The sequence below is a fragment of the Schistocerca piceifrons genome, chromosome 2 (genome assembly GCF_021461385.2).
Source record: "Schistocerca piceifrons isolate TAMUIC-IGC-003096 chromosome 2, iqSchPice1.1, whole genome shotgun sequence".
Classification (NCBI taxonomy): Eukaryota; Metazoa; Arthropoda; class Insecta; order Orthoptera; family Acrididae; genus Schistocerca; species Schistocerca piceifrons.
Window position 1 is genome coordinate 76,348,329 of NC_060139.1, and position 22,107 is coordinate 76,370,435.

Here is a 22,107-nt window from a genome sequence, read left to right on the forward strand (position 1 = left end):
ACCCGATATATCCACTTTTGCTGTATTCGCGTGTTTGAGGTGTAGGGGGGAGATACGGCAGTAATAATACATGCTGCCACAAAATAATGTTCAGCACAACACGATATCAAGTGTTTTATGGTGTGTTTCTTCTTTTTATAGCTTGTGGAGCCCTTTAGAGATCACTATTTGTTACTTCCTGTATTAACAGCAAATGGGCATTTATCGGTTTTTGTTCCGGCGGTCCTCAATTTATAAGTAAGAAAAATTACTTGATCACGTATCGTCTACACTTTTATGTACCCATCAATTACTTTAGATGCAAGTGTAGTTTACTTGCACAAACATAAGACGTTTTATGTAATTATTGTAATTCTGTAATCAATGGAACGTTCTTCTACACTATCAAAGACAAAAGTTTTCTGTTGTTACTGATAAACTTGAAAGCTGTTTATGAATAGCAGAAACATGTTTTATGTAAGATAGACGAAGAGTTGAAGCGATTTTTGATATGTGTTTGTTTTGGGTGTTTCTATACTACGTTTTTTTGACGAAATTGCCTTTTATTTTCACAAGTCCAACTTGATCACACAGTTTTCTTATACTTTATTACCGGTTCCGGCAAACTGCCATCCTCAGATCTATTACAGAGATAAATATTGTGTAAGTGACAGGTTCAATAAGATAACGCTAAATCTAACAAAGCTTAGTGATAGGTAAAATATAAAATTATAAAATGTTTATAGCCACGTATAGCTGCCATACATACGATTAAAATATCTGATATAAATCATCGTCAAGTTACACGTGAGTACATGGTACGTGCTGGTAATACTCAGACTGCGTCTGGTATTTATACAAGAGACTAATGCCAGCAGAGGGCTCTTTATCTAGAGCGCATTCTAAACCAGTATCTCCAATGTGATGGTTAAATTGCGGTATGCATCAGTTAACAATTTATTTTTAAATTACTTCCCGTAGCAAAACATTATTCTCATTTTGTGTTTTGGATGTTGTTGCCGACAGTTGAATGTTGTTGCCAACTGTCGAATGTGAGTCTGTGATCTCTCTTGCATTCCTGTGTGTGTGTGTGTGTGTGTGTGTGTGTGTGTGTGTATGTGTGTGTGTATGTGTGACTTCATATTTCTTTTAGTAACCATACATATTATAAAAGTGAAAGTATAAATGTATGTATCTACATAAATATGTAAGTTACACATCGCCTCCTAAACCACTGGATCGATGCCATCCAAACTTGGTACACCTCTCACATTGTAAAGAATCACTGTGGGGGCAAAAGCCACATACCTATCAAACGGGTGGGAGTGAAAAGGCAGTGCAGGTCACGACGCATGAATACCGGTAATTTATTCATTCAGTAGTTGGGAACGAGAGCAATAAGTAATTTGCAACAAACTATACACATAAATTCGAACTTTTACGAAACTGTTTCTCGCTGACAACCCCCATAAAATGATGCAAGAAAGAAATGTTTATGGCTTACTACGTTTTCGCTCTTCATGCATTAAAACTGCCACATGAAGCATGACGCTTTAATTTATTACATCTTCATTACTAACTGTATTGGGGACATATTTTGCAGAGAATACTCGCCTGCGCCACTGAAAGTATCAGCAAAATTATATCATTGTATAACAATTATCTGAGGAGGTTCAACGTCTTTGTGACACTGTACGCCTTGCCCAAGTACGCCTTTTTAGAAGTACATTCTGCTCTGATGTCATTTATATGGGTGATATAAGGCGGCCACGTCGGGCAGCGCAAGTAGAGAAGCTCTTGGAACGAAAGAATATTCCGCGGAATGGAAGGTTACTCTCCTAGTTACGTTTTACGCGCTAGTGTATTGTGTGGTACGCAAACAGTTCAGGCAACATATTGTTGGTCCCAGGCAAAGGATGTCTCCGACGTGGTCAAATATTCGCACTCCAGTGTTTTCGCAACGCCCTGTGGCTGTAATCTCATACATAGCGAGTCATATTCGTGTACCTACTTTGCCGTCTTAATAAAATCCTTATAACTAAAAATAAAATAAAATTTACGGCGTTGTGAAGAAAATGTACTTCGTAGAGTTAAAACAAGAACAGCATAAAAATTTCAGCTAAGAACACATATTAAATTTCAGTCTTCTGATATAATGCAGATTACGGTGTGATGAAAGAAAACATCAGATGATGTATTTTTTTGCAGCTGTGATTATTTCCTACCCAACCTCCGTCGGATTTGGGCCGCCACCACCCATCATCTTCAAAGCGGATCACCCCTTCCTGTTCCTCATACTGGACCAGCAGACGAAAACTGTGCTGTTCGCGGGACGTTACTCGGAGCCTCCGTCCACACGCTGATGTGAACACATTGCCTAGCGTAAAGCGAGCAGCACGTTGGATATTTGCACCGTATCACACCCATTTGAAGAAAACTGTTTTATAAAACGCTCGCTCTTTACTGTATGAATTTGTTTTGAAAGACAGGCCTATCCTCAAAATAAATATAAATTACGAGGAATTTTGTGTTATTTTTTCCACATTAAAGTTACTTTAATTCAAAATCATGGTACATTTGTTTTCATTGTAACACTTGTCCCACTTATGGTGGAGTCCTCAGTTTCATGATCTGACATATATCGTAGCTTTGCGGCCGTACGATCTTCATGCCACCATAGCCAGCCGATAAACTAATCCAGGAGCAAGTCGAGCGTCAATCTGTCTGTAAAGCGTGAAAGATGATTTCTGTATAGAAGTGTGCTGTATCACAACTACGGTGCGGTAAGTTTGGTCCAATACATAAATGACATAGTAAATGATGCGATTAGCGGTAGAAATGGTAGAGTAAGAAACATAAATGACTGTGTGAGAAAGAAACCGGGAGCCGCCGACTTCTCATTTTGTGTTTGCTTTTTGGTGTGCACATAATCAGAACAGCACGTCGTTCAGTCTTAGTCAGTTGTCTATTTTATATCTTTGCAAAGTATAAATTGGCACAGACCTGACATACAGAACAGTCTTGATAGCACAATGCTTTATCAAGCGTTACGCGTTTCAAAATCTCGTCATCAGCGCGAAGCTGTGGGGATGTAGAAGAAAATGAACGATAGTAACTACGTGCATAAATATGAATCTAAGTATTCCAGTATACAGAAGTTGCACTTAGTATCATACTTACGTTAAACTCAAACTTCAGTGCAAAAATGACTACAATACAAATATGATCTCATGTATGTATACAGGGTGAGTCACCTAACATTACCGCTGGATATATTTCGTAAACCACATCAAATACTGACGAATCGATTCCACAGACCGAAAGTGAGGAGAGGGGCTAGTGTAACTGGTTACTACAAACCATAAAAAAATGCACGGAAGTATGTTTTTAACACAAATCTACGTTTTTTTAAATGGAACCACGTTAGTTTTGTTAGCACACCTGAACATATAAACAAATACGTAACCAGTGCCGTTTGTTGCATTGTAAAATGTTAATTACATCCGGAGATATTGTAACCTAAAGTTGACGCTTGAGTACCACTCCTCCGCTGTTCGATCGTCTGTATCGGAGAGCACAGAATTACGTAGGGATCCAAAGGGAACGGTGATGGTCCTTAGGTTCAGAAGAGATTGGAACAGCACATTACGTCCACATGCTAACACCTTTTTATTGGTCTTTTTCACTGACGCACATGTACATTACCATGAGGGGTGAGGTACACGTACACACGTGGTTTCCCTTTTCAATTACGGAGTGGAATAGAGTGTGTCCCGACATGTCAGGCCAATAGATGGTTAATGTGGTGGCCATCATTTGCTGCACACAATTGCAATCTCTGGCGTAATGAATGTCGTACACGCCGCAGTACATCTGGTGTAATGTCGCCGCAGGCTGCCACAATACGTTGTTCCATATCCTCTGGGGTTGTAGGCACATCACGGTACACATTCTCCTTTAACGTACCCGACAGAAAGAAGTCCAGAGGTGTAAGATCAGGAGAACGGACTGGCCAATTTATGCGTCCTCTACGTCCTATGAAACGCCCGTCGAACATCCTGTCAAGGGTCAGCCGAGTGTTAATTGCGGAATGTGCAGGTGCACCATCATGCTGATACCACATACGTCGACGCGTTTCCAGTGGGACATTTTCGAGCAACGTTGGCAGATCATTCTGTAGAAACGCGATGTATGTTGCAGCTGTTTGGGTCCCTGCAATGAAGTGAGGACAATGTTTCAAGCGTCAACTTTAGGTTACAATACCTCCGGATGTAATTAACATTTTACAATGCAACAAACGGCTCTGATTACGTATTTGTTTATATGTTCAGATGTGCTAACAAAACTAACGGGGTTCCATCTAAAAAAAACGTAGGTTTGTGTTAAAAAACATACTTCCGTGCATTTTTTTATGGTTTGTATTAAACAATTACACTAGCCCCTCTCCTCACGTTCGGTCTGTGGAATCGGTTCGTCAGTATTTGATGTGGTTTACGAAATATATCCAGCGGTAACGTTAGGTGACTCACCCTGTATTTGACAGCGCCGTTGTCTATTCTAATAGAACCAGTGCCAAACTGAATGTGACGGTTAAGCTGTCAAAGACGTAACGAAGGCCAGGGAGTGGCGTTATCATTAACCATAGAGAGCAAGTCAAAGATGTACTTAACAAATTCTCATGCACTGCGACTAAGTATATGTCAGAACATTGTGAGCAACTTGGCGAAAATATATTTATGCTACTTTTATCGAAGAGAAGCTCATATACTAACAGCATGAAATGTGCATCGTTAGGTAACACCATCAATAACGTGACAGAGACAGTCTCCAGGCACTAATCAGAACAGAAGAGAATTGCAACCAATAACTGGTGTGGTACAATATAAACACAAAATCGATATAGGTAATACATAAGTTATAAGGTGTGAGGGAAAAAGTTTACAGCCATCACCAAATAAAATTCTTCAGAAGTGTCACGAAATGTGGTCATACTGCAATAGACGAACATGTAATAAATGACATAACAGAATAATTTAGATGAGCCCAGATTAGTGGCAACAACTTGAAATGAAAAGAATTATTATGCAATAAAAAGGGGGATTTTTTTGGTTGTTTAGATTAGTGTTATATTGTGTAAGTGTCCAGCTGTTACAAGTTTACAACCATCACCAAAAAATGTTACATGCGTATGACCAATTGCAAACATTACACTCGTCGAACAAACAATAGATGACATACAATATAACCATTTAGGTAAGTCTAGAGAAGTAGAGCTATTTATTTAAAAAAAGAAAAAAAACACTCGTTGAACTCGATACGAGAGGTTAAATTTACTTTGACCATAATGTGCAACGCATGGCGAGGCAGCATGAGCGAGTTGTGATAAAATTGTAGAGTAAGTCAAATGAATAGCATGAAGAATTATTACTGGCAAAACGCGAAGTATCGAAGCCCCACGCATCGTCTGTAACTGAAGGAGCTGCACAGCGAGGCAGGTAGAACGTGGTGGCTGCCTGGGAGAACAGTGGCTCCATCTCTTTAAGGCGAGTGAATCTATAGAGGAAGGTTGGCAAGACAGCATTATCAGACGGTCCATGAAAATGGTGGCACTATCTAACAGGTTGGAATACAGTAACGTATATTCAACTATAATGGCCAGTAAGTAAGTACGATAGTAACTGAAATTTCTGTATGCTGGAATACATAGACGCATACTTATGTACATATTTGCTGTTGTTAATTTTCTTGTGGATTTCACTCCACAGCTACAGTCCGATGATGAGATTTTGTAACGCTTTCATAATAAAAAACTGTGCGATCAATACCTTTCTATGTATCAGAGTTGTGCCAAATCTGAATATTCGCCTACCTCTGCCATGGATAAACACATATCAAACAAAGTTCTGCATCACCTCGGTTCCGAGAGTTCCGAAACCGGAAAAAGTGGAATAGAAATCAACATGAACATCACTTCTGCCCTTTTTATTGCTGATGAAAACCAAACACTGCATGTTCTACCATCATACAGCGAGACCTTCAGAAGTGGTGGTCCACTCTGCTGTACACACTGGTGCCCCTAACACCTAGTAGCAAGTTCTCATGCATTGATGCATGCCTGTATTCGTCGTGGTATACTATACACAAGTTCGTCAAGGCAGTGTTGGTACAGATTGTCCCACTCCTCAACGGCGATTCAGTGTAGATACCTCAGAGTGGTTGGTGGGTGACGTCGGCCATAAACAGTCCTTTTCAATCTATCCGGTCATGTTCGATAGGGTTCATGTGTGGAGAACATCCTGTCGACTCTAGTCGCGCGATGTCGTTATCCTGAAGGAAGTCATTCACAAGATGTGCACAATGGGGGCGCGAATTGTCGTCCATGAAGACGTATGCCTCGCCAATATGCTGCCGATATGGTTGCACCATCTGTCGGAGGATGACACCCGTTACAACTCCTTCCGTGACCACTGGCGGTGTACTACGGCGCCACATAACGCCGCCCCAAAAAAGCAGGGAATCTCCACCTTGCTGCAGTCGATGGACAGTGTGTCTAGGGTGTTCATCCTGACCGGGTCACCTCCAAACAAGTCTCCGACGATTGTCTGGTTGACGGCATATGCTACACTCATCAGTGAAAAGAACGTGATGTCAATCCTGAGCGATCCATTCGACATGTTGTTGGGCCCATCTGTACCGCGCTGTATGGTGACGTGGGTGCAAAGATGGATCTCGCCATGTACGTCGGGAGTGAAGTTGCGCATCATGGAGCCTATTGCGCACAGATTGAGACGTAATACGACGTCCTGTAGCTGCACGAAAAGCAGGAAAAGGTTTTGGCTGCGTTTAAACCTGCAGTGAAGCTCTCTTTGCTTTCGCAGTAGTTTCCTAACTTTGTTGTTGAACCACGGTGGGTTTTTCCAGTCCCTCACAGTTTTACTCGGCACGTACCTATCTAAAACGCATTTTACGATTGCCTTGAACTTTTTCCATAAACACTCAACATTGTCAGTGACGGAACAGAAATTTTCGTTTTGATCTGTTAGGTAGTCTGGAATCTGCCTCCTATTACTCTTGCTAAACAGATAAACTTTCCTCCCTTTTTTTATATTCCTATTTACTTCCATATTCAGGGATGCTGCAACGGCCTTATGATCACTGATTCCCTGTTCTGTACATACAGAGTCGAAAAGTTCGGGTCTGTTTGTTATCAGTAGGTCCAAGATGTTATCTCCACGAGTCGGTTCTCTGTTTAATTTCTCGTGGTAATTTTCGGATAGTGCACTCAGTGTAATGTCACACGATGCTCTGTCCCTACCACCCGTCCTAAACATCTGAGTGTCCCAATCTATATCTGGTAAATTGAAATCTCCACCTAAGACTATAACATGATGAGGAAATGTATGGGAAATGTATTCCAGATTTTCTCTCAGTTGTTCTGCCACTAATGCTGCTGAGTCGGGAGGTCGGTAAAAGGAGCCAATTATTAAACTAGCTCGGTTGTTGAGTGTAACCTCCACCTATAATAATTCACAAGAACTATCCACTTCTACTTCACTACAGGATGAACTACTACTAAAAGCGACAAACACGCCACCTCCGGCTACATGCAATTTATCATTTCTAAACACCGTCTGTGCCTTTGTAGAAATTTCGGCAGAATTTATCTCTGGCTTCAGCCAGCTTTCCGCACCTATAACGATTTCAGCTTCGGTGCTTTCTATCAGCGCTTGAAGTTCCGGTACTTTACCAACGCACCTTCGACAGTTTACAATTACAATACCGATTGCTGCTTGGTCCCCGCATGTCCTGACTTTGCCCCGCCCCCTTTGAGGCTGTTGCCCTTTCTGTACTTTCCCAAGGCCATCTAATCTAAAAAAAACGCCCAGTCCACGCCACACAACCCCTGCTACCCGTGTAGCCGCCTGCTGTGTGTAGTGGACTCCTGAACTATCCAGTGGAACCCGAAACCCCACAACCCTATGGCGCAAGTCGAGGAATCTGCAGCCCACACGGTTGCAGAACCGTCTCAGCCTCTGATTCAGACCCTCCACTCGGCTCTGTACCAAAGGTCCACAGTCAGTCCTGTCGACGATGCTGCAGATGGTGAGCTCTGCTCGCATCCCGCTAGCGAGACTGGCAGTCTTCACCAAATCAGATAGCCGCCGGAAGCCAGAGAGGATTTCCTCCGATCCATAGCGACACACATCATTGTGCCGACATGAGCGAGCACCTGCAAATGGGTGCACCCTGTGCCCTTCATGGCATCCGGAAGGACCCTTTCCACATCTGGAATGACTCCCCCCGGTATGCACACGGAGTGCACATTGGTTTTCTTCCCCTTTCTTGCTGCCATATCCCTAAGTGGCCCCATTACGCGCCTGACGTTGGAGCTCCCAACTACCAGTAAGCCCACCCTCTTCGACCGCCCGGATCTTGCAGACTGAGGGGCAACCTCTGGAACAGGACAAGCTGCCATGTTTGGCCGAAGATCAGTATCCGCTGGAGACAGAGCCTGAAACCGGTTCGTCAGACAAACTGAAGAGGCCTTCCTTTCAGCCCTCCGGAATGTCTTTCGCCCCCTGCCACACCTCGAGACGACCTCCCACTTTACCACAGGTGAGGGGTCAGCCTCAATGTGGGCAGTATCATGGGCAGAAACAGCCATAGTCCGATCGCGTGATGCGTGGGACGAGCTGGCCGACCCCGACAAACCCCCATCCGGACCCCCACAGTGATGCCCACTGGCAACAGCTTCAAGCTGTGTGACCAAAACCAACACTGCCTGGAGCTGGGAGCGAAGGGATGCCAACTCAGCCCGCATCCGAACACAGCAGTCGCAGTCCCTATCCATGCTAAAAACTGTTGTGCAAAGAACGTCTGAACTAATCTACAGAGAGCGCAAACAAATCGACAAAATTTAAACGGTTATTAAAATACAAGATTGCCTAGTAAATGCAGTAATGCTGCTACTTGCGCACTGCTGACACACTGCTCGGCGGCAGAAGGAGACTACGCAATTTTACACTATTCAGGTACTAAAACGCGATGCTACAACTCTCAAATACTATAATACTCCCGAAATTTGTGAATTAAACAATGCAAGTACCCAAAAACACTCAAAGAAATTAAGAATTAAACTATGTAACAAGTAAGAGAGCTAAGAGTATATGACTTACTGCTGGCAGCTTCTAATCCAACGGCGGCAGGGACCACACTCTGTAACAGATCTGAGGATGGCAGTTTGCCGGAACCGGTAATAAAGTGTAAGAAAACTGTGTGATCAAGACGGACGTGTGAAAATAAAAGGCAATTTCGTCAAAAAAAGGTAGAATAAAAAAACACAAAACAAAAACATATCTAAATCGCTTCAATTCTTCGTCTATCTTCTATAAAACATGTTTCTGCTATTCATAAACAACTTTCAAGCTTATCAGCAACAACGAAGTTAGGAAACTACTGCGAAACCAAAGAGAGCTTCACAGCAAGTTTAAACGCAGCCAACACCTCTCAGACAAACAGAAGCTAAACGATGTCAAAGTTAGCGTAAGGAGGGCTATGCGTGAAGCGTTCAGTGAATTCGAAAGTGAAATTCTATGTACCGACTTGACAGAAAATCCTAGGAAATTCTGGTCGTACGTTAAATCAGTAAGTGGATCGAAACAGCATATCCAGACGCTCTGGGATGATGATGGCATTGAAACAGAGCATGACACGCGTAAGCTGAAATACTAAACACCTTTTTCCTAAGCTGTTTCACAGAGGAGGACCGCACTGCAGTTCCTTCTCTAAATCATCGCGCAAACGACAAAATGGCTGATATCGAAATAAGTGTCCAAGGAATAGAAAAGCCACTGAAATCACTCAACAGAGGAAAGTCCACTGGACCTGACGGGATACCAATTCGATTTTACACAGAGTACGCGAAAGAACTTGCCCCCCTTCTAACAGCCGTGTACCGCAAGTCTCTATAGGAACGGAAGGTTCCAAATGATTGGAAAAGATCACAGATAGTTCCAGTTTTCAAGAAGGGTCGTCAAGCAGATGCGTAAAACTATAGGCCTATATCTCTGACATCGATCTGTTGTAGAATCTTAGAACATGTTTTTTGCTCGCGTATCATGTTATTTCTGGAAACCCAGAACCTACTCTGTAGGAATCAATATGGATACCGGAAAAAGCGATCGTGTGAGACCCAACTCGCTTTATTTGTTCATGAGACCCAGAAAATATTAGATACAGGCTCCCAGGTAGATGCTATTTTTCTTGACTTCCGGAAAGCGTTTGATACATTTCCACACTGTCGCCTGATAAACAAAGTAAGAGCCTACGGAATATCAGACCAGCTGTGTGGCTGGATTGAAGAGTTTTTGACAAACAGAACACAGCATGTTGTTCTCAATGGAGAGAAGTCTACAGACGTTAAATTAACCTCTGGCGTGCCACAGGGGAGTGTTATTGGACCATTGCTTTTCACAATATATTTAAATGACCTAGTAGATAGTGTCGGAAGTTCCATCCGGCTTTTCGCGGATGCTGCTGTAGTATACAGAGAAGTTGTAGCAGTAGAAAATTGCAGTGAAATGCAGGAAGATCTGCAGCGGATAGGTACTTGGTGCAGGGAGTGGCAACTGACCCTTAACATCGACAAATGTAATGTATTGCGAATACATAGAAAGAAGGATACTTTATTGTATGATTATATGATAGCCGAACAAACACTGGTAGCAGTTACTTCTGTAAAATATCTGGGAGTATGGGTACGGAAAGATTTGAAGTGGAATGGTCATATAAAATTAATTGTTGGTAAGGCGGGTGCCAGGTTGAGATTCATTGGGAGAGTCCTTAGAAAATGTAGTCCATCAAGAAAGGAGGTGGCTTACAAAACACACGTTCGACCTATACTTGAGTATTGCTCATCAGTGTGGGATCCGTACGAGGTTGGGTTGACAGAGGAGATACAGATGATCCAAAGAAGAGCGGCGCGTTTCGCCACAGGCTTATCTGGTAAGCGTGATACCATTACGGAGATGTTTAGCAAACTCAAGTGGTAGACTCTGCAAGAGAGGCGCTCTGCATCACGGTGTAGCTTGCTGTCCAGGTTTCGAGAGGGTGCGTTTCTGGATGAGGTATCGAGTATATTGCTTCCCCCTACTTATACCTCCCGAGGATATCACGAATGTAAAATTAGAGATATTCGAGCGCGCACGGAGGCTTTCCGGCAGTCATTCTTCCCGCGGACCATACGCGACTGGAATAGGAAAGGGAGATAATGACAGTCGCACGTAAAGTGCCCCCCGCCACATACCGTTGGGTGGCTTGCGGAGTGTAAATGTAGATGTAGATTATTCAACATGGTGGCGTTGCTGTCAGGGTTCCTCCGAGCCATAATCGGAAGTAACGGTCATCCACTGCAGTAGTAGAACTTGGGCGGCCTGAGCGAGGCATGTCATCGACAGTTCCTGTCTCTCCTCCATGGCCAAACAACATCGCTTTGGTTCACTCCGAGATGCCTGGACACTTCCTTGTTGAGAGCCCTTCCTGGCACAAAGTAACAATGCGGACGCGCTCGAACCGCGGTATTGACAGTCTAGGCATGGATGGACAACACGAGCTGTGTACCCCCTTCCTGGTGGAATGACTGGAACTGACGGCTGTCGGACTCCCTCGTCTAACAGGCGCTGCTTATGCATGGTTGTGTGGGTTTAGTGACATCTCCGAACAGTCAATATCCGCAATCAACGTCAATCTTCAGGAGCTCTGGGAAACGGGGTGATGTATAACATTATCTGATGTCTGTATTTCTCCATCAAGTAATGGATAATATACATTACAATTGAGGAGCGCCGGAACAAAACCCGATATATCCACTTTTGCTGTATTCGCGTGTTTGAGCTGCAGGGGGAGATATGGGAGTAATAATACATGCTGCCACAATATAATTTTCAGCACAACGCGACATCAAGTGTTTTATGGTGTGTTTCTTCTTTTTATAGCTTGTGGAGCCATTTAGAGATCACTATTTGTTACTTTCTGTATTAACAGCAAATGGGGATTTATCGGTTTTTGTTCCGGCGCTCCTCAATTTATAAGTAAGAAAAGTTACTTGATCACGTATCGTCTGCGCTTTTATGTAACCAGCTATTACTTTAGATGTAAGTGTAGTTTACTTGCACAAACATAAGAAGTTTTATGTTATTATTGTAATTCTGTAATCAATGGCACGTTCTTCAACACTATCAAAGACAAAAGTTTTCTGTTGGTACTGATAAGCTTGAAAGTTGTTTATGAATAGCAGAAAAATGTTTTATATAAGATAGATGAAGAGTTGAAGCGATTTTTGATATGTTTTTGTTTTGGGTTTTTCTATTCTACCTTTTTTTGACGAAATTGCCTTTTATTTTCACACGTCCAACTTGATCACACAGTTTTCTTATACTTTATTACCGGTTCCGGCAAACTGCCATCCTCAGATTTATTACAGAGATAAATATTGTGTAAGCGACAGGTTCAATAAGTTAACGCTAAATCTAACAAGTCTTAGTGATAGGTAAAATATAAAATTATAAAATGTTTATAGGCACGTATAGCTGCCATACATACGATTAAAATATCTGATGTAAATCATCGTCAAGTTACACGTGAGTACATGGTGCGTGCTGGTAATACTCAGACTGCGTCTGGTATTTGTAAAAGAGACTAATGCCAGCAGAGGGCTCTTTATCTAGAGCGCATATTAAACCAGTGTCTCCAATGTTATGGTTAAATTGCGGTATGCATTAGTTAACAATTTATTTTTAAATTACTTCCCATAACAAAACATTATTCTCATTTTGTGTTTTGGATGTTGTTGCCGACAGTTGAATGTTGTTGCCAACTGTCGAATGTGAGTTTGTGATCTCTCTTGCATTCCTGTGTGTGTGTGTGTGTGTGTGTGTGTGTGTGTGTGTGTGTGTTTGTGTATGCGTGACTTTCACATTTCGTTTAGTAGCCGTACATATTATAAAAGTGAATGTATATATGTATGTACCTACATAAGTGTGTAAGTTACACATGGCTTCCTAAACCACTGGCCCGATTCCGTCCAAACTTGGTACACCTGTCACATTGGAAAGAATCACTGTGGGGGTAAAAGCCACATACCTGTCAAACGGGTGGGTGTGAAAAGGCAGTGCAGATCACGACGCACGAATACCGATCATTTATTCATTCAGTAGTTGGGAACGAGAGCAATAAGTAATTTGCAACAAACTATACACATAAATTCGAACTTTTACGAAGCTGTTTCTCGCTGACAACCCCCATAAAAAGAAGCAAGAAAAAAATGTTTATGGCTTACTACGTTTTCGCTCTTCATGCATTAAAACTACCACATGAGGCATGAGGCTTTAATTTATTACATCTTCAGTACAAACTGTATTCGCGACATATTTTGCGCCACTGAAAGTATTAGCAAAATTATATCATTGTACAACAATTAGCTCAGGAGGTGTGACGTCAAATAATGAGAAACGAGAAAAACTGCATCGTCATGCACGATGTTGTAATGTATTACTTCTTTAGTACTAACTCTATTCGTAACACATTTCGTAGACAGTGTCATTGACGTACCTAGAAAATATACCGGCGTGCGATACGTAATTCAGGAGATGTGAGGTAATAACTCTGAGAAGTGAGAAAAATTGTCGCCTCATGTATGACGATTTAATTAACTGCTTCTTTTCTACTAATTCCATTCACAACACACTCTCAGACACTATCCACATATACCACTGAATGTACCTAGAAAAATATGTCAATGTACGACACATACTTCACGAGATATACCGTAGTAAACACTGAGATGCTTGAAAGATTGTCGCATCATGCATGATGTTTTAATCAGTTACTTCTTTAATAGTAATTCTATTCACAACACATTTCACAGACAGTAGCCCCCTCTACTACTGGACGTATGTGCAAAATTATATAATTGTACGACACATAAATCAGGAGATACAACGTCATAAAAACTTTGCTGCGTGGAAATGAAACTGTTGGACGATATTCGCTAGAGATCAGGTGAAACGCGCGTACAAATACGTGCAAAATATGTTGAATATGTGTGAAATATATTTGGAAATTACGTACGCGGACAAAGATACGGGTAAATAGCTCATCCTATACCCCTGCAACGATTTCAACCGAATTTGTTACAATTATTAGTTACAATCTGAAAAAATACTGTGTGGGTAAGAACCACAACCCTCTTGTTGAAGTATGGATGGTAACGTTGAGAGGGAAGGGGGGAGGATGAGATGGACAGAGATAGAGACAGAGGCAGGGGAGGAGGTGGGCAGAGAACGGAAAGAGGAGGTGTGGACAGAGAGAGTGGATGGAGGAGGAGATGGACTAATAGAAGACTGGAATAAATACATACGCGGGCAAGACAAGGTACTGACGTACTTTTTATATTATCACTTATTTTATTACGTTTAGCAGACTTTGTGCCTGGTCGTTTATCACCGGTTCGTTCCCTCCAATGGCTTTTTGAATACAGTAGTTAGACGGACACAAGGTGGTAATGATTAATATAATATTACACTCAACTGAGCACGACAGGACAGCGAAAGCTTGTATCGATGAAAAAGGGGGTAGTCGCACATTACAGACAGGAAATTTTAGCTCGGTACAAACACAGAAATACAATACTGGCCATTAAAATTGCTACACCAAGAAGAAATGAAGATGATAAACGGGTATTCATTGGACGAATATATTATACTAGAACTGACATGTGATTACATTTTCACGCAATTTGGGTGCAAATATACTGAGAAATCAGTACCTAGAACAACCACCTCTGGCCGTAATAACGGTCTTGATACGCCTGGGCATTGAGTCAAACAGAGCTTGGATGGCGTGTACAGGTACAGCTGCCCATGCAGTTTCAACACGATACCAGAGTTCATCAAGAGTAGTGACTGGCGTATTGTGACGAGCCAGTTGCTCGGCTACCATTGACAAGACGTTTTCAATTGGTGAGAGATCTGGAGAATGTGCTGGCCAGGGCAGCAGTCGAACATTTTCTGTATCCAGAAAGGCCCGTACAGGACCTGCAACATGCAGTCGTGCGTTATCCTGCTGAAATGTGGGTTTTCGCAGGGATCGAATGAAGGGAAGAGCCACGGGTCGTAACACATCTGAAATGTAACGTCCATTGTTCAAAGTGCCGTCAGTGGGAACAAAAGGTGACCGAAACGTGTAGCCAATGACACCCCATACCATCACGCCGGGTGATACGCCAGTATGGCGATGACGAATACACGAATGTGTGTTCACCGCGATGTCGCCAAACACGGATGCGACCATCATGGTGCTGTAAACAGAACCTGGATTCATCCAAAAAATGACGTTTTGCCATTCTTGCACTCAGGTTCGTCGTTGAGTACACCATCGCAGGCGCTCCTGTTTGTGATGCAACATCACGGGTAACCGCAGCCATGGTCTCCGAGCTGATAGTCCATGCTGCTGCAAACGTCGTCGAACTGTTCGTGCAGTTGGTTGTTGTCTTGCGAACGTCCCCATCTGTTGATTCAGGGATAGAGACGTGGCTGCATGATCCGTTACAGCCATGCGGATAAGATGCCTGTCATCTCGACTGCTAGTGATACGAGGCCGTTGGGATCCAGCACAGCGTTCCGTATTACTCTCCATAACCCACTGATTCCATATTCCGCCAACAGTCATTGGATCTCGACCAACGCGAGCAGCAATGTCGCGATACGGTAAACCGCAATCGCGATAGGCTACAATCCGATCTTTATCAAAGTCGGAAATGTGATGGTACACATTTCTCCTCCTTACACGAGGCATCACAACAACATTTCCGCAGGCAACGCCGGTCAGCTGCTGTTTGTGTATGAGAAATCGGTTGGAAACTTTCCTCATGTCAGCACGTTGTAGGTGTCGCCACCTGCGCCAACCTTGTGTGAATGCTCTGAAAAGCTAATCATTTGCATACCACAGCGTTTTCTTCCTGCTGGTTAAATTTCACGTCTGTAGCACGTCATCTTCGTGGTGTAGCAATTTTAATGGCCAGTAGTGTATAACAGACGATGAAACTGAGGGATGTGACGTCCACCGGAAAAACATATTTCACTCTTTTGATATATTACAGGACCTTCATTAAACAGTATAGAAATAATTCTTGAATTTCTTCCGACGTGTTTGATAATCAAAATACCCACGGGTGTACTGCAGGCCTACAGTGTCCAACGGGCACAATATTTCGGCGATCATACATGTCGCCATCATCAGGTGAACTGACGGATTGAGCTCCTGTGAACGTGCCGGCACGGAGATCCGTACGCTATGGCTGCTCAGGGGGAACTGGGTTCTGTCGCGGCGGCGGCCGATTTAAATACCCTCCGCCCGCGGCGCGCTCACTCCGCCGTCCGCGCCCGCCGCCAAGGTCACGCGGTGGAAAAGATTGCGAAGGCGTCTGAGATGACGTCGGTGTGATGGCTCTGTCCGCCGTGGTCGTCACAACCATACGTTTGCTCGATTTACTCTTGATTAACCCAATCGCTGGTTCCCAAGCCTTGCTAAGATTATAGCCACAGTCACGGTTTATGAGGTCGTCATTGGTGCGAATTTCGATGGCCTCTCTAACAACGCTGTCCCAGTATCTCGACGTCTGTACCAGAATCCTCGTGCGTTCATACTCCATAGCGTGATTTTCCGACAAACAATGTTCAGCGACCGCCGACTTGCTCGGATATATCAGTCGAGTGTGCCTCGTGTTCACGGCATCGATCCTCGACGGTACGCATCGTCTGACCAATATACGACTTGCCACATTGACACGGAATCTGGTACACGCCGGCCTTCCTCAAACCGAGGTCATCTTTGGCGCTCTCCACCAGTGCACGCGTCTTATTCGGAGGACAAAACACAGTTCCGACCCGGTGTTTCTTCAAAATGCGGGCGCTTTTCCCCGAGAGTGCGCTTGTCCGGTTCGGTCCAGTACCGCCTAGACTATATGGACTCCGGAAGGTTCACAAAGAGGGGGTACCATCAGGCTCCATTGTCAGCAACATGAGGGCACCTACATATTTGTTGGCCAAATACCTGACGGGAATATTAAGTCCTTATGTGGGTAAATGCCCTCATCACATATGTAATTCCGTGGATTTTGTTAAACGCCTTGATAACTTCAGGTTGGATGAGTCAGATATCATGGTGAGTTTTGACGTCATTTTCTTGTTCATGAGGGTACCCCTGCGAGAGTCACTAGAATTGATTAGTCAGAAGTTTGACGAGAAAACCACTGAACTTTTTAGGCATGTCTTGACTTCCACGTATTTTCTTTTTAATGGAGAATACTATGAACAAACGGAGGGAGTCGCCATGGGTAGCCCACTCTCACCGGTGGTAGCGAATTTGTACATGGAGAACTTTGAGGAGGAAGCCCTGTCGTCATCCGAATGGAAACCTTCTTGCTTTTTGCGCTACGTGGACGACACGTTCGTCATCTGGCCACATGGTATGGATAAACTCCTTGACTTCCTTACACATCTAAACTCCATACACCCCAATTCACTAAGGAGCCACATGGTATGGATAAACTCCTTGACTTCCTTACACATCTAAACTCCATACACCCCAATTCACTAAGGAGCCACATGGTATGGATAAAGTCCTTGACTTCCTTACACATCTAAACTCCATACACCCCAATTCACTATGGAGACTGAAACGGAGGGTAAATTACCTTTCCTTGACGTTTTGGTCAAGAAAAGGGCTGACGGCACCCTAGGTCATGGGGTGTATCGGAAGACAACGCGCACTGATCTGTATTTGCACGCAGACAGCTGCCACCACCCTTCACAGAGGAATGGGGTACTTAAAACTCTAGTACATAGGGCGCGCACTACCTCTGACGCAGAGAGTCTACCCCAGGAATTGGAACATCTGAGAACTGTATTTCGAAAAAATGGGTACTCAGAGTGGCAGATTCAACGTGCTCTCCGCCCAACCACTACAGCACAACCTGTGGAGGCGGATGAAATCACGAGGGAGGAGGTAGGCACAGCGTTTATTCCATATACATGCGCACTCTCGGGGAAAATCGCCCTCATTTTGAAGAAACACCGGGTCGGAACTGTGTTTTGTCCTCCGAATAAAACTCGTGCACTGGTGGGGAGCGGCAAATATGACCTCGGTTTGAGGAAGGCTGGCGTGTACCAGATTCCGTGTCAATGTGGCAAGTCGTATATTGGTCAGACGATGCGTACCGTCGAGGATCGATGCCGTGAACACGAGGCACACTCGACTGATATATCCGAGCAAGTCGGCGGTCGCTGAACATTGTTTGTCGGAAAATCACGCTATGGAGTATGAACGCACGAGGATTCTGGTACAGACGTCGAGATACTGGGACAGCGTTGTTAGAGAGGCCATCGAAATTCGCACCAATGACGACCTCATAAACCGTGACTGTGGCTATAATCTTAGCAAGGCTTGGGAACCAGCGATTGGGTTAATCAAGAGTAAATCGAGCAAACGTATGGTTGTGACGACCACGGCGGACAGAGCCATCACACCGACGTCACCTCAGACGCCGTCGCAATCTGTTCCACGGCGCGACCGCGGCGGGGGGCGCGGACGGCGGAGTGAGCACGCCGCGGGCGGAGGGTATTTAAATCGGCCGCCGCCGCGACCGAACCTAGATCCTCCTGAGCAGCCATAGCGTACGGATCTCCGTGCCGGCATGTTCACAGGAGTTCAGTCCGTCAGTTCACCTGATGATGGCGACATGTAAGATCGCCGAAATATTGTGCCCGTTGGACACTGTAGACCGGCAGTACACCCGTGGATATTTTGAGTATAGAAATAGATAACCTCATTCACTAAGAAAATTGCGCAGCTCCGTATAGCTCCCCGCTTCACGTACAAATGTACGACGTTAGACATTGCCCTGCTTGGGATTTCTCAAAATTGTGCGGTACTTGAAACTGTCCCATAGATCATTACCAGCGATGCATTATGTGCCGCACGTGATGACAAAAATTGCTGATTCACTGCACCTACATTGGTGCCAAACCTATAAAGAGTGAGATTGAAGCAGTCCTTCGCCTTTTTTAATGAATAACGACAGTGAGCATTCATTCCCGGTAAATTGTCAATAATAACTGTTCTAGATTCAATTTATGACAGTGATTCTCAAAATTACTTTCGCATTGCTCTATCACATCAAGATTTTTCATAAAACAGTAGCTCATATTTTAAATACATAAGTAAATGAAACACAAATATTTAAACAGAATTTAAATCAAGGTTATTATTTTTATAATTACTGTTTTAGGTGTACACTACAAATACTGCAAAGTGTTGTTTTAAAATGGTTCAAATGGCTCTGAGCACTATGGGACTTAACTACTGTGGTCATCAGTCCCCTAGAACTTAGAACTACTTAAAGCGAACTAACCTAAGGACATCACACACATCCATGCCCGAGGCAGGATTCGAACCTGCGACCGTATCAGTCACGCGGTTCCGGACTGCGCGCCTAGAACCGCTAGACCACCGCGGCCGGCAGTGTTGTTTTAGCAACGTTGTAAAAATCCGTTACATTTAATTTTAGAACTTTCTCTTTTTTGTTTCCCTCAAAGAACCTTCAGCTTTACTTTACGTCTCCAACATCATACTTTCAGTCCATCTCACCTAATACATCTTCTCCGTCCCGGTAATGTCCTGATGGAAGTGTTCACCTTGCTGTTCACTGTAACGTCCCAGAACATTCATGGAAGTAGTCAATATGTGAGTGTAGAAACGGTACTTGTCACCTTACAACCTAGCTTCTTGAAGCTTACCGAAATGTTTTTCAAAATTTTATGTTTATTACTCACTAGCAAGAGATTTCGAGGCAGTCAGTGCATCTTTTTCTGTAACATTCTTTGTACTATAGAATTCGTGGTCCCTCCTCAGTTTGTGAATTTGAAGACTAATGGAAATTCCACCTTTTAATGCTGTTTTCCTGACGAAGTGATACTTCACAGACATGTTTTAAAGCAGACTCCATCTCATGAAGAAATGATTCATAGCACTGGGTTCGATGTGTAGCAGTGGAGCCCTTGTACACTGGTGTGCAAAACGTAAGGACGAAAACAAATTTGGCATCTTGGGCCACAGTCACGTGACATACCTCAATAAAACTTGGCCCTGATTAGGAAGAACGGCTACAGTATGGGAACAGAAGGTAACTGAAAGAAAGGCGCTCTAAAACGAACAAAAATGACAATTTTATTCAAAGGCAATAATTACACTGGAGTCCCCGCTATTCGTGATGGTCCCCTATTCATCTTATATCCTCCTTTCAAGACACTGTCCATTCTGTTCAACTGCTCTTCCAGGTCCTTTGCTGTCTCTGACAGAACTACAATGTCAACGGCGAACCTCAAAGTTTTTATTTCTTCTCCATGGATTTTAACACCTACTCCGAATTTTTCTTTTGTTTCCTTCATTACCTGCTCATTATACAGACTGAATAACGTTGGGAATAGGCTACAACCCTGTCTCACTCCCTTCCCAGCAGCTGCTTCCCTTTCATGCCCCTCGACTCTTATAACTGCCATCTGGTTTCTGCACAAATTGTAAATAGCCTTTCGCTCCCTGTGTTTTACTTTACAAAAGGTGTGACTTGTTTCTTAATAGTGTATGTGATCACAGCAGACGGCAGTGGACGCTGTACAGTGTGCTCCCGTGCCGGCCGGGGTGGCCGAGCTGTTCTGGGCGCTACAGTCCGGAACCGCGAGACTGCTACGGTCGCAGGTTCGAATCCTGCCTCGAGCATGGATGTGTATGATGTCCTTAGGTTAGTTAGGTTTAAGTAGTTCTAAGCTCTTGGGGACTGATGACCTCAGAAGTTGAGTCCCATAGCGCTCAGAGCCATTTTTGTGCTCCCGTGGCCACCAGGTTGGAGAGGAGTTCCTTTGGTAGGGCAGTCCTCCACCAACATGGCCGACAACTGCTGGACGGACATTAATGCATGCGTGGGATGTGTGCGTATTTGTAATACGTCCCTCCAGTGCATACCATTCAAGCTCGATGGGATTTAAGTCTGGGGAACAGGAAGACCAATCCATTCACCTGCGCTGTTTGATTCGGCCACGCATCAATGAAAATGAAGTCACAGACGGATGAACCTCTTAAAATGCGGACGTGAAGAAAGAGAGTGGTGTCACAATAACATTGACGCGTGAGTGTACCTTGTGCGTGATCAAAGTTTTGGAGGTCAATACGCCCGTGCAACATTTTGCCTTCCCACACCGTAGCACCTGGAGCACCGAAACGATCCTGGTCGACAATGTTCCACGGTGCGTCTCGCCATATGAGGGAACGTCCAGTGTTGGAGAACATGGTCGTTGTGATGGCCCAAGCGTTGCGTTGTATTGTTGTTGTTGTTGTGGTCTTTAGTCCTGAGACTGTTTGATGCAACTCTCCATGCTACTCTATCCTGTACAAGCTTCTTCATCTCCTAGTACCTACTGCAACCTACATCCTTTCGAATTTGCTTGGGGTACTCATCTCTTGGTCTCCCTCTACGATTTTTACCCTCCATGCTGCCCTCCAATACTAAATTGGTGAACCCTTGATGCCTTAGAACATGTCCTACCAACCGATCCCTCCTTCTAGTCAAGTTGTGCCACAAATTTCTCTTCTCCCCAATCGTATTTAATACCTCCTCATTAGTTATGTGATCTGCCCATCTAATCTTCAGCATTCTTCTGTAGCACCACATTTCAAAAGCTTATATTGTCTTCTTAACCAAACTATTTGTCGTCCATGTTTCACTTCCGTACATGGCTACACTCCACACAAACACTTTCAGAAACGACTTCCTGACACTTAAATCAATACTCGATGTTAACAAATTTCTCTTCTTCAGAAACGCTTTCCTTGCCATTGCCAGCCTACGTTTTATATCCTCTCTACTTCGACCATCATCAGTTATTTTGCTCCCCAAATAGCAAAACTCATTTACTACCTTAAGTGTCTCATTTCCTAATCTAACTCCCTCAGCATCACCCGATTTAATTTGACCACATTCCATTATCCTCGTTTTGCTTTTGTTGATGTTCATCTTAT

At 43.8% G+C, this 22,107-nt stretch overlaps 1 protein-coding gene across 5 annotated transcripts in view; it reads left to right on the forward strand.

Annotated features, from left to right (window-relative positions):
• Positions 1 to 22,107, forward strand: part of LOC124776206 (leukocyte elastase inhibitor-like) — a 208,841-nt gene that overhangs the window by 90,025 nt on the left and 96,709 nt on the right. The window contains exon 8 of one of the 5 annotated variants that reach the window (XM_047251048.1): positions 2,188 to 2,502. The exons of the other annotated variants lie outside the window; for them this stretch is intronic. Coding sequence (XP_047107004.1) covers positions 2,188 to 2,342 — 155 coding nt within the window. The 3' untranslated portion in view covers positions 2,343 to 2,502. Of the gene's footprint in view, positions 1 to 2,187; positions 2,503 to 22,107 lie in introns of those variants that run through there. 5 annotated transcript variants of the gene reach the window in all.